Genomic DNA, 16079 nt, shown 5'->3' with positions numbered 1-16079 from the left:
GCTCAGTGTGACACAAGCACATACATAATCTAGATACGAACTCGTAGTTCAACTAGCATCATGCTGATAGTACATTGGAATGCAGTGTCGGGACCTGTAGGTTGTAGAACCTGATAAATGTGGACGGTGAGGCCCAGCCTGCCGCCGCACAAATATCCTCGATCGGTATCCCGCTCGACCATGCCCAGGAAGAAGCCACACTCCTGGTGGAGTGTGCTTTGACTCCCCAGGGGCATTGAAGTCCCTTAGCTTCATAAGCCAGCGCTATAGCTTCAACTATCCAGTGAGAGATTCTCTGCTTTGAAACGGCGGAACCTTTCGTACGGCCGCCAAAGCATACAAACAGTTGTTCTGTCTGTCTGAATAGGGCAGAACGCTCCAAATACACTCTGAGAGCCCTATCGGGGCAGAGTAGATTAGCGTCGTGTTCGTCTGCTGGGGACGATAGCGCAGTTAGGGAGATAACCTGTGCTCTGAAGGGAGTGGTGAGCACTTTAGGAATATACCCATGTTTCGGTCTAAGGACGACCCTGCAGTCGTTAGGTCCGAATTCTAGGCAGGCAGCGCTTGTCGAAAGCGCGTGCAGGTCGCCCACTCTCTTGACCGAGGCGAGTGCCAGCAAGAGCGCAGTCTTGAGCGAGAGCTGTTTAAGGTGCACGGTTCGGAGTGGTTCGAACGGAGGCCCTTTAAGAGCGTCTAGGACAGTAGCTAGGTCCCAGATCGGCACTGAGGGGGGGCGTGAAGGGTTCATCCTCCTAGCGCCCCTTAGGAAACGAATAATTAGGTCGTTTCTTCCCAATGGACGTTCCATTACAGGGTCGTGTGATGCTGTGATGGCCGCCACATATACTTTGAGCGTGGAGGGGGCGCGGCCCGCCTCCAGAAGCCCTTGTAGAAAAGCGAGTACGTTCGTAATCTCGCATGTTTCAGGGTTCAGGCCCTTGGCATTACACCAGACACTGAACACTTTCCATTTCTGGGCATATAAGCGTCTCGTGGAGGGCGCCCGCGCCTCAGCGATGATTTTTAGTGCTCCGCTCGTGAGGTTCCTGGGAACCCGTTGAGGGGCCATGCATGAAGGGCCCACAGATCGGGGCGGGGATGAAATATCATCCCGTTGGCCTGACTGAGGAGGTCTGGCCTCAGTGGAATCGGCCGTGGTGCAGATTGCATTTGCATCAGATCTGGAAACCATGTTTGGTTCTTCCAGAGTGGGGCTATCAGCAGCACTGCGTCTTTCTCCTCTCTGACCCGACTGATGACCTGCGGTAGCATCGCGATCGGGGGAAAGGCATATAAGGGACGTCTCGGCCAGCTCTGGGCGAGCGCATCCATGCTTTTCGTGAAGAAAAGAGGGCAGTGCGCGTTCTCCTTGGAGGCGAAGAGGTCGATCTCCGCTTTGCCAAAGGTTTTCCATAACCAGTGAATCGTCAGCGGGTTGAGAGCCCATTCTCCTGGGAGAATTTTGTCTCTGGATAGCATGTCCGCCCCCTGGTTCAGGGCACCTGGCACATGCGCTGCTCTCAGCGAGCGCAAGTTGTGCTGGGACCATAAAATGAGTCTCCTGGCCATTGAATGCATGGAGCTCGACCTGAGTCCACCCTGGCGATTTATGTACGATACTACCGTCATGTTGTCCGTTCGGACCAAGACGTGTTCGTTTCTCAGCTGTGGGAGCAGGGCTCTGAGAGCCAAAGCGACCGCTTTCATTTCCAGACAGTTTATGTGTAGGCGCTTCTCCGGGTTTGACCAAAAGCCGGAGACAGGCCTGCCCTCGTAAAGGGCCCCCCAACCTATTTTGGAGGCATCTGTCGTTATCATCTTTCTCCTTGTGTTCACACCCAGACTCACGCCTGACTGGTACCAGTCGGCGGCTTTCCAGTGCGTCAGGGCTTTTATACAGCCGTGGTTCGCTCTGATTAAAAGGTGGCCCGAACGCCACGCGTGAGTAGGGACGCGGCTCTTGAGCCAGCGTTGGAGAGGGCGCATATGCAACAATCCTAGCTGGAGTACGGCCGATGCTGAGGCCATGAGACCGAGCATCCTCTTAAACCGCTTGACGGGGGCGAGCGCGCCCGCCCTGAATGATGTTGCAAGGCGCCGGATGGTGAGCGCGCGCTCTGATGAGAGACGCGCTGTCATTTGCATCGAGTCTAGAACTATTCCCAGGAAAGAAATCCTCTGGCTGGGAGATAGTATGCTTTTTGCAAAATTGATTCTTAGACCCAGGCATTCTAAATGGCTGATAATCCAAGATCTGTGTGTTATTAACTGACTCTCTGATTGTGCTAGAATCAGCCAATCGTCGAGATAATTCAGTATTCGCACTCCCCTTCGCCTTAGGGGGGAAAGTGCTGCATCCATACATTTCGTGAATGTACGGGGAGCCAGGGACAGGCCGAACGGAAGTACTGTGTACTGGTACGACTGTCCCTCGAAAGCGAATCTCAGAAACGGCCTGTGATGAGGCGCTATTGGAATGTGAAAGTAAGCATCTTTCAGATCCACTGAGAGAAACCAATCTCCTGGGCGTACTTGCGCGAGGATATGCTTGGTTGTTAACATTCTGAACGAGCGAATCATTAGTGCTTTGTTCAGGTGTCTGAGATCTAGGATGGGGCGGAGACCGCCATCCTTTTTCGGGACGAGAAAATAGCGGCTGTAAAAACCTGCCTCGCTCAGAGAGGGGGGAACAGTTTCCACAGCGCCCTTTTCTATTAGTTTGCGCACCTCGGTGCGTAGAACATGTGAGCACTCTTTTCTCACTTTCGTCTCGACCACAGTCGTAAAACGTGGTGGTCTGCGAGCGAACTGGAGCGAGTATCCGTGCTTTACTATATTCAATACCCATTTCGGCATATCTGGAATATTTTCCCATGCCGCTGCGTGTACAGATATGGGCTGAATACAGGCTAGGGGCGGGCCGCTGTGACGCAGGGACCCGGCCAGCGAATCGCCTGAGCTCATAGCTCTCAGAGGCGCGGGCGCGCGCTGAGCAGCTGAGTGAATGGGCGCGTGTGTGATTACAGCAGCGCGCGCTGTGTCTGTAAAACTCGCAGCCTGGGCTGGGGTTGTGTTTGACACTGTAAGGACAGTGTTTATAAGTGGGGGTGCATAAACAGTGGTAGGCACACGCGTCACTTTTATAATGTTTCCCGCTTTTACTGGGGATGAATTTATAACTGTGTGAACAGTGCTTGTGTGTAGTGGTGCGTACATGACCGTAGGCACGTGATCTACATTCATGGGGTGCGCAGCTTGAGCTGGGAATGAATTTGGCACTGTTTTGACAGTATCTGGGAATGCACACCTTGTGGACATGTGAACCCTTAGTGACACAGGCAGAAAAAGACTCTTTTTGTGTTTTCTGTGCGTCGCCGTAAAAACGGCGTTTGTTTGCAGGTGAGCGAGCTCTGTGACTGGCCCATTGACTGCTGTATGAACATATCCAGCCGCCTGTAAGGGGACTGGGTAATGCTTGAGCTTTTGCAGAGAGAGTGGTCAGGCTTTTGCGAGACACGCACTCTCTCTTTTCATTCTTGTGGCTAGGACGGCTTTCGAGGGTCGGGGTTCAGCACAATCTTGGGCCGAGGACCCCGTCGCTCAGAAGGCGGCTTGCGGTTGTGAGAGCGCGAGCGGCGTCGAGCGTCAGCCTGAGGCGCGGGCTGAGAGGCGGTGGGGGCTGTTCTAGCCCGCTGCGGCTGCGGCGGCCTCTGTCTGCTCTGCGATGAGCTGGAGCGCTTGGGCAGGAAATGCCGCATAGCTTGTGAAGCATTCTGGGCCTCAGTGAAGCGTTCGGCGAAACCCTTAACCGCCGGTCCAAACAGCCCGCTGGTGGAGATAGGCGCGTCGAGAAATGGCGCCTTGTCCGCGTCCTTCATCTCAGTCAGAGTCAACCACAGATGGTGCTCGAGAACAGTCAAATTAGCCATGGCACGGCCGATAGACTGGGCGGTGGCCTTCGTGGCTCGCAGGGCTATGTCAGTCGCGCTGCGTAGGTCCTTAAAGGCTTCGGGTTCGGGGCCAGACTCGTCCATAGAGCGGAGAAGCTTGGCTTGGAACACTTGAAGTACCGCCATAGAGTGAAGCGCTGATGCAGCTTGGCCGGCGGCGGCGTAGGCGCGACCGGCGAGAGCTGAAGTAGTGCGGCAGGGCTTCGAGGGGTGGGAAGCTTTGGCTTTCCATCCGGTGGTGGAGGGCGGGCAGAGATGATTGGCCACGGCCTCCTCGAGGGGCGGTGTTCCCTCGTAGCCTCTTTCCTTCGCGCCGTCCACAGAGGAGAGCGAGGAAGAAAAAGAAGGCTTTAGGCGCGCAGAGTGGGGGGCTTTCCACGACTTGGTGAGTTCGTCGTGAACTTCCGGGAAGAAGGGAGAAGGCCTTTGCCGAGGGGCCTGCTGGCGCCCCTGCAGAAACCACTCATCCAGTCGGCTCCGGGTTGGTTCTTCGGGAGAAGACCAATCGAGCCCGAGGTCTTCCACGGCCTTAGAGAGAACGCGGATAATCTCGCTATCCATGGTGGAGCCCCCGCTCGCGCTAGCTAGCGTCGACGGGGCGGGGTCGAGAGTGGAGCCCGGCCAGTCGTCCGATGCAGCGTCGATTGACAAGCTGTCATCCATTCCCCCGTCGTCCTCGGACGCGCCGAAAGTCACAAGGCCCACCGCTCTGCTAGAGGGGTGTGGGTCCGGCTGGGTGAACTGAACCGGCGGTGGGGAAGGCAAGAGCGGCGGTGAAGCACGCGGAGACTGGCTCGGCGTGACGTCACTGAGCTCAGGTTCAGGAAGCCTCTGTGAGCGGCGCTTTTTCTTAGTGCGCGGCTCGAACAGAGGGATGGCGGCGATGGGCTCGCTCACGGCGAAAGCGGCGAGGCGAGCCCGCAGTGCGGAGAGACCCAGGTCGTCACATTCGGGGCATCCGCCCTTGGTCAAAGCAGCTTCTGCGTGGTCCCGGCCCAGGCAGCGAGCGCAGATGATGTGACGATCCCCGTCCGGGAGAAGGTCTCTGCACGACGCGCAGGAAGGCATTTGAAACAACGCCTTGGAAAATTTGCTCTTTTACAAGTGTCGCAGAGCGAACAGATGTAAATACTTGCGTGAGCAGTACGCCGGATGGCTCAGTAGGATCGCGTTAGAAGGCGGCTGAAGGTGCCGACGTCCTCGTAGCAAATCCCGCTGGTATGCTTTTCGACGGCGAAGCTTCAATAATCCGGAGGATCCAGCGAAGAAGGTGTTCGCTGAAGGAGATAAAATCTAAAGAACTCTCATGACGGGGCGCCCAATATATAGCTCTTGGCCACGCCCATCTTGGCGGGCTCTGACGCACGCGGGCGCGAAGCGCGCTCATTGGTCGCGCATTCAGAGTCGCCCCGTCATTGGTTCGAGCAAGTTGCCGCAGCACAGCCAATGACCGAGCTGCCTTCGTTCATTGCTGTCAGCTGTGCAGCTGCAATGCGTTTTACATAAAGACTTCAATATTCTCGAGAAAAGGAGTTTTCCCATAGCGTAAGCTACTTACGCAATAGGAGAGACCTCTTGAAAGGGAACCAGTCATAAAAAAGGAATTTAGTGTATAACGCGGAATTTCACGGAATTTGTAAATTTGAGGAAAAAATAGAAAGCAGTTCAGTACACTTGAAATCAAATCGCGATGTAGACTAGTGTGTGTGAATATTAAAACACAAAGACTATTTAAATACGAATCCTGCATGTTCTGTGTGAATGAATGGTGCCGCCGACGCGCAGTTTCATTTACCACACACACACACACACACACACACACACTGAAGCACGTGTGACGCTTGCGCTATTTTTTGGCCTATATGAAGACACAAACGCATGAACTTCCTCTCCAGGCTCTAGATCCACTCTGAAAGTCACTTCGTAATAGGGTTGGGAACCAAGAACCGGTTCTTATGCAGAACCGGTAGTGTTTTTGGTTCTGATGCGATGTGTGGACGAAGTGCTGGGAGCTTATCCTTTAATAGCGACGTCTCACCACATAAATATTAAAATTGTAATGAATGCACTGTCCCTCTTGCTATTCGTATAACAAGTTTAAAAAAATTGCGTCAGATATCAACGCAGAGAGAGAGAATAAGACAGTAGAGCTGCACCATTAATCTTTAAACGATCTCGATTCAAACACCCACGCGATCTTATTCCTAAATGACAAAAACTTCACACCGGGACATTCAAATCTGTTTGCGCTGTCGCTGACATGAAACATCTAACGTTAGCTTTACTTTCTGTCTTTTCAACAACACAGTATCGATATTTCTGTGTTAAAAATATTCAAATGATCACAGAAGTACTGAGATAAAAGTTTATAGTTCGAGAATAAACACTGATGTTAAAACAGTTAATCACCTTTTGAAAGTCGCTTCAAATAACGAAAATTCGCTTCAGAATTTACAAAATGTATATAATGAGCGATTACATCATGAATGCCTTTTTTCAAAACGTGTTTTTGTCTTATCCTGAACACTACGGTAAGGCTGTAATAAGCGTTTAGACTCAGACTACTTTACACTGGCCGGTTCGGCACTGCTGCGGAGTAGCCCAGTGCCTGCGTGACTCACTCGCGTCATTGACATAAACATAGAGAAGTAGCTCCGGCTACAATGTTCTTCCGCAAGACGCATGCATTTCTGTTTATTAACTGCTAGAGCACTTTAATCCAGTAAGGAAACAAGTGAAGTTTCACAGAAATCAATCATTCAAACCGATTTAAAAAATATTATGTTTCACCTGTCTGGATCTTACATGTGTGTTCAAGCATATTCTACCCCTTCTGAGAGGGTATTCCACTGCTGGATATACAATAAGATATAGGAGAGGTCCCAAATTATCCTTGAGAATGCAACATTTTTTATTTTCCTTCAGAAAAAAATATTGCTAAATAATATGTTGCATTTGTTGACATTGCCAGTCTGTTAAACTCATTTGACAAGTAGGGCCTATCAGAAATAAAACACAAAAAGGATTGTGTATTTTCCCCGTACTACTATTTGTATTAGTTTTAATAATTTTTATTGAATGGGAACCGGAACCGGAATCGTTTGGCGGAACCGGAATCGGAACCGAAAAATTTCTTACGATTCCCAACCATAGACAGTATGTTCCCAACCCTACTTCGTGATCATTTAACCGCTTCATTTGAGAACAACTATCATCATGACATAAACACACAGAAACTCAAAAGGTCTTCACGGCAACCCGTCAAAATAAAAGTTCGGTTTAACTTGACAGAAATATATTACTGTTGTACATTAGAATTTAGATATGTCCCAATGTAATAATACACTAACACTAATCCAAATAAATTATCATCAAAACTGAAATTTTTAAGGAATAATCCATGTTTTAATTTTAACAGTAAAGCTCATTGTGCAGCAAGTTATTTGACAAAAAGTTTATTTAATTTCACATGATTAAAATTGATGATAAATGATACAATTTTTGTTTTATGTCTTCATTTTATTACCAGAAAAAACACAACACAGAATTAGTGTTAGTGTGAATTAGCGCAGAATTAATTAGTGTGACATTTTTTTTCATATATTTTAAAAAAAAGTATTGTTTAATGATTCATAATACATGATTTCAATTAATTAGACATGCTTTTTGATTGCAAAAAAATTACACCACGTATCCGTAACACGCCCGCTCCGCAACACTAGCAGTACACCCCCCCTAAAAAAGAATCCTAGGGGAAACACTGTGACTGTTTTTCCCACATTTGCCCGAAAACAACACCTGACAAAGGATCTGCACTGTAATCAGAAGTTGAATGGGTTCAGAAATAGCAGCTCATTGATAGAAATCACATTCAACACTACTGTTGTACCTACTGAGAAGGTAAATACAGCATGCAGTTATACTGGCAACTTTCCCAGAGCAGATGTTGGACTCAAATAACTGGTGTAAACCGGTTTATGAGTTTTCGCTCAATCAGAAAAGGCTAATAAAAATATTAAAAAATGTACTTATAAGTTAAACGTATGGTTTCGTTGTTTCTGCTTCATACGTGAGAAACACAGATTTTGCTATGTTTCACAGAACCAAGATATGCTGTTTTATAGTAACAGGACCGTATTGAGCGTCATTGAGCATATTTACATACACACCAGTACAATGATAACTCACAAAAATCAGCTTATTGAAATAACCTGTTGTTTGGGTTTACATGCAAACCCATAACCCGACAAGGCAAGTAAAACGCGTTTACAAGACTTTACTAATAAATCAGGTTATTTCCCGGCAGTGACTTCAAAGCTTAATAATTTTCGCCTCTGACTCAGTATTACGAAATGATCATTTATGTAATGTCAGTTGTGATGTTAAACAAAGCATTAAAAACCGAAGAAGAGTATTGCAACTTGTCAGCGGGAAACCAATAAGCCAACAGAAAGCGATCAGTTCAGACTGTAATATTTCTTGATAAACAGCACCTTTCAGTTACTTGAAAAAGGATGAGACAGATGTACGGCATCTAAATCCTTTAAAAAGAGACCCAGGCAGAATATCAAAACATAAATAAGCATATCACTGATATATTGCTAAAATATAGGAGTCTGTTATCAGATCCCCAATGTTATACACTGACTGGAGGAGAATGTGAGAAAATCCAGCCTTTCCACAAGCCTGTACTGCCAACAGAATCAACTGCTGACTCTTCACACTATATCCTGATAGCTGGCATACTCACTTGTGTGGTCTGTAGCCTATACTTTTTTGAAACTGGACTTTTACAACCCCTTGCCAACCAATCAAAAAGAATTTTTGTATTCATAAATCAGTTCTGTTCGTATTTTATAACTGAGACCAGTTGCAAGACTGAATCTACAGAAGAGGCGAAAGCAAGGTGCATAGTCACAATCGCTGCAGAAAGGGCAGTGCATAAACATCATCTTGCCCCAGCTGAACGCATTTCTTCCCGGTGTGATTTATTTGTTTGCGCCGCAGCGGCTGTTCAGAACACAAGAAGTTTATCAACATCCAGGAAACGTCAAGACCAACATGGCTCGCCTTGGAGTAGGGAAGTGGTTTGTTAAATAAAAGTTAAAGAATCGATAAAATGAAACCTCAAGAGTAAACTGCACAATGATTATTTGAGTTTATATGCTCCAATTTAAAGGGGTCATGAACTGAGAAATAAAATTTTCCTTGAGCTTTTTACATATAAGGGGTAATTGTACTATAAGAATATCCTGTAAGTTTCAAAACTGAAAACTTCCTTGTTGGTCCAAAAAAACTTTTATTGTTACCAAGCCCAGGGAACGACTCCTCCTGGAATGTGCCTCTTTATGATGTAATAAGGTAGTGAAAGACCGCTTTTGCAGAAGAAAAGCAACGCATTCATCGTCACAACTTGGCCCCGCCCACTGGTGTGTTGAGATGACGAGAGGAGAGCTATACAGGATGGACCACAAATAGCATTAACTTCCAAAAGATCCTAATACTAGGAATGTGGTTATTTTATTTTTTATCAACAATGTGAATGTCTCAGTTGGGCATTATTTATTTGTATGCGGTACATTTCACTGTGGATTCTTTGGTAAAACAGGCACAATTGTGGCACAGGCTTTACAAACAGACTTTTACGATATAGACTCGACAGTCATGTCAGAACATGTAAGTAACTGTTAATTCTAATGCCTTATCTGTGACCAGTGATTTCTGATATGTAATGATTCATGTACAGTCAGACGATCTATGTCTATGTGCCAGTAAATCAAACCAGTGAGTGACTTAACGGTCTAATGTGAACGGTCTGCACATTGTTTCTCTTAGTAAGTTGAAAATAATTTGTTGTTTAAACCGCGATTAAATTAGATATAGAACGCAATCAAAGAACGCTCCCTTTACATTCAGCGGAGCTGTGAATCAAACGGTGCGTGTTTATCAGGACTGAGTTCTGGACTCGCGTCAAAACTTCCGTAATAATCAACGAACCTCTTATTTCTATTGTATTTGCACTGTTAGTTTTGAATGATGAAAGCATTCGATAGTGTGCAGAAATCGAGTTGCAATGACAAGATCACATTCATGCTGACATGTTTGTGATCGGATACAATACTCATCACTGCAACCTTTCATACCACGATATAAATATAATGTCATAGATCAACACTTCAACACTTAAATCACATATCAACACTTTACTTAACCTTGAGAGCTGTAATAGTAAAACCATGCTAAAAGTTTTCGAGAGGATTCCACTTGTAATACTTTTACACAGAAGTCTCACAGAGCATTCAAATCAGAGGATAAAATCAGGCTAGGAAAAATGCTTTTTATTTCTAATTTAGGACAATTTATGATGCAAAAATCATACTAACATTATAAATGCACCACAGGAAACATTATAAAACAATGCAGCTCATGACCCCTTTGATGCTGAGCAAAGATCCTTAAATCATCTTCTTAGTGTTCACCCTAAAAAAAGGCGTTGAGCCTATAGAATGAAGCACTTCCTCTCCAGACCCGACGCTATGGGCGGGCCATAGGGGGCCGGGCCCGCCCCAAAAAATGCTTGTGCCCCCCCACTTGAGGCACAGGTAATTTAATTTTAATTTAATTTTAATATTATCATAGTTGCTAATTTTGTGTTGCATTAATGTTGCATTCTTTATCATTAAAATATTAAAAATATAAAGAAACAATGGTGTGACTTAGTTTGATTGATGGGAATCTACACTGCAACAGCCTATCACGGCCTTACAAAAGAACGTTAGGCTACGTACGTGACGGTGACATACAACTAAGCCGCTCAACAGTTACCGCGCATTTTTGAAAGCTGTTTCAAAACGAGTTTTTGCCGGCTTACTCGCTTCAGTTCCTTCCGAGTGGAATGATACTTAGATGAGGAGGTTCTGCTCGGAGAAACGCTTCCTCCCACTGTACTGGTACTGGAGAGAGGACAGCGCTGCCTCCACTCAAAGTATCTGTGCGAGTGTATTTGCGTGCGTATGTATGTGTGTGTGTGTGTGTGTGTGTGTGTGTCATGGCAATGCATATCCCTCTGTTGAATGCTTTAAAATGCAATGTTTGAGAGATGCTTCTAGTGTTACATCTAATGTGTTGTGTAGTCAAGTATTTTATGGATATTCATAACATTGCTTCTGTGTAGGCTAGGCTACCTGGTCATATTGCTGTTGGTTATATGTGTAAGGCGGGTGCCGAAAAGTCTGGGCCACCCCTGGTGGAAACAAAAGGCTCCTGAGAATTAACATTTGAACCCTCCCTTGCATAATGATATAACAGCAGCATCCGAGACGCAGCACACAGTGCAACTCACACCTCACACCTCACTTGAACAATCCCCCCCTTCTCCTGCTCACCTGAAACTCACTGAAAACCCATGAAATGTTAAATGTGTACAAAATAAGTAACTATGCATGTTTGGTATCATTTAAAGTATCTCAGTGCGCCTGGTAAAATGGTCTCATTCTCCCAACCATAATAGAAAGCTAAAAGAAGTTACAAAATATGAGAAGTAGTGTATCCCTCTAAGGTGTTCCCTCCCCCAGATCCTCCATTCTGATCTCACAGTTGTGAGCCCCTCACTAGGGGACCAAATCTAATTATAATGGCAGACACTACCATTTGGTAAGCAAATTGAATTATCTGGGTTTATAAGGAAAATGGGCAAAAGGTTCGAGGAGTCTGTAGGTTGACTGCCCACAAAATCGCTGTGTGTAATTCTGATTGCCAGGTAATACTTTCTACAAATTCCTTGATTTCTGTTATGATATGATCAACTGATGATTTTATTCTCATGAATTGGATTTTGAATTATTGCTTCATTACCTGGTAAATAAATTGTAAACGTTTGATTTTACTCTGATTGACTCTTGAGTTTGTTCTCCCAAGGAGATTATCGGATTCGTATGCTCCCGCAATTCTGCGTCAGATTGGCGACGGCTAATACTTTGTCACTAGTTCAAGTGTACTTGCTTTGTAGAGACGGGGCATTCCGTTTAGGGGTAGCTAACGCGCTGCCTGACCAGCCTAAATTTGGGTATGTCTATTTTACCTCTGTCTTAATTTAATGTAACTTTAGATAAGTGTACGTGAGAGATCACGGGCTTGGCCAGTCTAAACTATTATGAGGAAAGTATCGTTGGTCGACTCATACCTATAATAGGGCCAAAACCTCTACTAAAGTATAACTATTAAATTAAGTTCAAGTGTATGCAATTCAAGGGGACTAAAATAAAAGTATCTCTGATTGTGTTTTGGGTGAATCCGACCGTCTGAGATATTAGTCAAAACCTCTGTTTAGTGACGAAACTGACGAGATTGTGATCGTGAGACCCGCAGTAGATGTGAGGACCTCTAAGCGGCATAGTTTCCTAATCTGAACGGGTAAAACATAATTAAAGAGTTTCAAAAGAATAATCAGACATTCGCTCACTTTTAATGATACCCAGATATCATTAAAACCCTTTTTCATTTATGGAGTCAGATGAAATAACGAGTCAATACATATGAGAAAAGTGTGTTCCATTTAATCTTGTTGTGTTGCGTAAAAGGGAAGACAGTAACACGCAGAGACCTTCACCTGTATTATTGGAAACCCTCATTGGACCAATAAACAGGCTTACATATGTTTAACGTGATGATTACGTGCTGCGCGACTAGAGTTATATATTATATAATAATATATATTATTATAAATATACATACTATAGGCTAATAATAATTGGGCCCCCCCATACATTTCATATGCCCCCCTTAAGACTGAGGTCTGGCGACGGGTCTGTTCCTCTCTTAGATCAAAATGTGGCATTCACTAGGAGTCACGCAGCTCGAGGAGAGGAGGTGTATTATGTTATTTAGAGTTATTATGTTCTTCAAAATGTCTGTGCTTGAAAAAGCCCAAGCACTGCTTTAAATTGTGAGCAGTTTACTTCCTGATAAGTACACAGCTTTTTATGTTCAATATCCGTGACAGACACTGCAACCCACCTTCGCACGTTTCATACATAATTAAAGAGTGAAATAGCAATGTTTAATAAGTAAGGTATTGAAAACATTTAAAAATGGTCAAACCCTTCAGAGTGGACAAATAAACTCAACTGGCTGATTCTATGCATCATCTCTCATATTGCCTCAAGAGACAGATGAGCATCTCTGATCCGCACACCTGCTTTGCGATGCTTTCACTCTCCCACTGTGAAATGTGGAAAATGGGTGTTCAGCAATTTCAAATTATGATTAAAGATAACAAGTGAATGAATGATTTGAAATGTAAAGGGGATGCATTAAAACATCGGCATCTCCATAGAAATGAACATTTCCACATTCAAAGTGGACATAAGCAAATTAGAAAAAGGTGATCACATTTAAATCCTTAAGACCGTTTTTGCTCCTAGACGATTCATCAGAAGTAAAGAAAGAGAACATGCAAGCAATGAGAGTCAGACCACATCAGTGAATCTGACTTATCTCTCATGATGACCAACCGCATACGTATAATTGTCATGTTTTTGTTTGAGGTAGGGTTGTGGGTTAGTCCCGTGTCACAACTATGGTGGTAGCAAATCCAGGACCAGTTGTGCAACACCCATTTTCAGCACATCTACTGGAAGTGCCCAGCTTTGTTTTCTGCCTGATGAGATGTGATATGTGGTCATTTTTAAGATAAGAGTTTAAACCACAGGTGGGTTATCTTGAGCAGTTACATCAGATTTGCAGCACACTAACCAAATCAATATGCCAAATTACTGGAATTAATGTTAACTGTCCTCGCCCCATAAAAATCACAATAAAAACAAAAAGGGAGCTCATAGGGTCAAAATTTGATAAACTAAGTATGAAAAAATATATTAAAATACAGGTTAAATTTTTTCTTAAATTATAAGTTATGATGGGGAAGGCAAGACCCTCCTCTTATTTCCCTTTAATGTGCTTGAACTAAAATCAACGAACTGAAAAATATGAAAAATGTCAAGGCACATTCATCATGACGGGGTAATACTGCTTGTCTGAAGCAATGAGATTGTGTGAGCATTCACACGAAGTTTCATCCATTTGCAGGGCGCCAGATATTGCCTGTTTTGACAGCAGAGTAGCCTAAACATGGCAATTCTTTATCACAAAGCTCGACGAAGTAACGACAAAAAATCGATTTATTCCCAAAAATAATTCCTTCTACAGTTATACTTTTTATACATTGTTTCTACATTCTTGCGAAATGAGTTCATCACAGTCTGTATCTGATAACACAAATATGATTGATGAGTTCGTCAGACAGCATGTCACTCGCGCATCCAAACTTATCCTCCTTTCGGTTTGGTCCCACACCTGCCGCTTTAATCTCAGAGGCATAATGAAAGTTTAGCGAATGAATGAAAGGGGTGCTTACCCGTACCGTTGCGTTTGCGAGTCTCTCCGTGGTCCTCTGAGCCCAACATTACTACCGTAATTCTCGCTCTCCGGTGTTCCCGAGCTGAGCTGAACCCATACTGAGCACCTTGCTGCTCACGCAGCTTAACGGTCTCACCCGTGCGTCATAAACAAACTGCTCTCCAGGAAAGCGCGTGTCCTTCACTAACGGTGGCGCGCGTGAAAATCTCTATTCTTCAGGGAAACTTTCCAGACTTCTCTTCTTTCCTAAAGACTATCACACAATATTGTAGCTACAGAGTAATGGTGTGTGGTGGTGATCTTTTGAAATAAGGCAGAACTCCCCCTTCCCCGTTTTTGTCCAGTTAAGTTTTTCCAGCCAGATCCGATTGACGTTTCTGGATTAAAGACTTTTAGGCTATACTTCAACAAAAAGCAAATATTAGATTAAAGTAAGCTACTGTAAAATGAAACCTGGTTATGTCGAAATCTCAAGTTATAAACAAATGTTCGACTTTTATTATTAATCACCTGACCTACCCTTTTGGACCTATAAGGCTCCTCGCTTAACGTTATGTGGTCGGGGACCGGGACCATTATTGCGACAGAGTCTCCCCCCGCCCAAATTTATTCACTGTCCTCATGTTAAAACACAAACACACACACACACACAAAACCTTTATGTATCACCGATTTGACAGATTTCATGCAACCTCCAATGCAGCAACTGGTGTAACAATTTCGTGAGCACGTAAAGGTTTACTTGTCGCAGGTAATATGGGCTAAGTGCTCACTAAAACAAGGAAGTATCAAGTTCATTTCAATTCAGGTTCGACTAAAAACGGTCATATCCAAGTGGGTGTATTTATGTATTTACAATTACCATACGAAGCAAACACGAAACTGTGCCCAATTCACAAACAATAACCGACCCCGAACATAGAACAGAGAGGAACTTAAATACACAGACTGATGAACACAGATTAACAGAACCCAGGTGACACAGATGATAATGGGTTGCAGGTGTCGGTGATGGTGAATGGGGTACAGGTGTGGACCGAGGAGGATGTTGGGAGTTGCAGTGCAGGGATAAATGCTAGACCGTGATGATGACTGTGAATAATGACAAAGACGAAGACAACTAGGTGATGAATGTGACAATATTGAATTTTACACAGATGAAAATAAGGCGGTGAGGTATAGACTTACAGTCTTTACAATGGCATGCACTGTATAAAAATAACGTAATAATTTTACTAACTTTAACTGTAACTCACAACTCAAAATTATTTTTTGTATGTTGATAGTGTTTTGGGAAGATGTTTTGTCATTTAAAAATTTAGTATTTTTAACAACATACAATCTATTGTACTTCTATCCCTCTCAGCCTTGTTTTCATTCTGGTCAAAAATGAAACATATAGTGCTACCCTGACAATGTAACATGTATTTCAATGTCTGTTTATTTTCATTGCGTTTTGGTTCTGTTTTTCCTGTTCCTGTTTGCCCGTGTTCCGTGTCATTGTAAGATGACCTAAGGTGCGTTCTGATTGAAAGGGTCCCTATGCAGTGTTCACTGCTCCCTACTCCCTGAGCATCAGATATCCATTTTAGTGGACTTTGCTAACAATAATCATTTATCTGAAATGCCCTGCTACGTCATCAAAGAAATACGCAGATTATAATATAACATATTTTACTTTACTTTCAAAATTAAAATAATACACATATA

The 16079-nt window shown here is 44.3% G+C and overlaps 1 protein-coding gene across 5 annotated transcripts in view; it reads right to left on the bottom strand.

The window, feature by feature from the left end:
* Positions 1 to 14930, bottom strand: part of znf385c (zinc finger protein 385C) — a 126938-nt gene extending 112008 nt beyond the window's left edge. For 3 of the 5 annotated variants that reach the window (XM_077212404.1, XM_077212405.1, XM_077212407.1), the window contains exon 1: positions 14368 to 14930. In XM_077212404.1, coding sequence (XP_077068519.1) covers positions 14368 to 14416 — 49 coding nt within the window. In that variant the 5' untranslated portion in view covers positions 14417 to 14930. The remainder of the gene's footprint in view (positions 1 to 14367) is intronic. The other 2 variants (XM_077212406.1, XM_077212410.1) reach the window with 2 other exon arrangements.
* Between the last annotated feature and the right edge of the window lie 1149 nt (positions 14931 to 16079).

The sequence above is a fragment of the Siphateles boraxobius genome, unplaced genomic scaffold (assembly GCF_051911475.1).
Source record: "Siphateles boraxobius isolate OS27281-9 unplaced genomic scaffold, OSU_SipBor_1 66, whole genome shotgun sequence".
Lineage (NCBI taxonomy): Eukaryota > Metazoa > Chordata > Actinopteri > Cypriniformes > Leuciscidae > Siphateles > Siphateles boraxobius.
The sequence above is the reverse complement of the archived record's forward strand: the minus strand, read 5'-3'. Positions and strand labels throughout refer to the sequence as shown.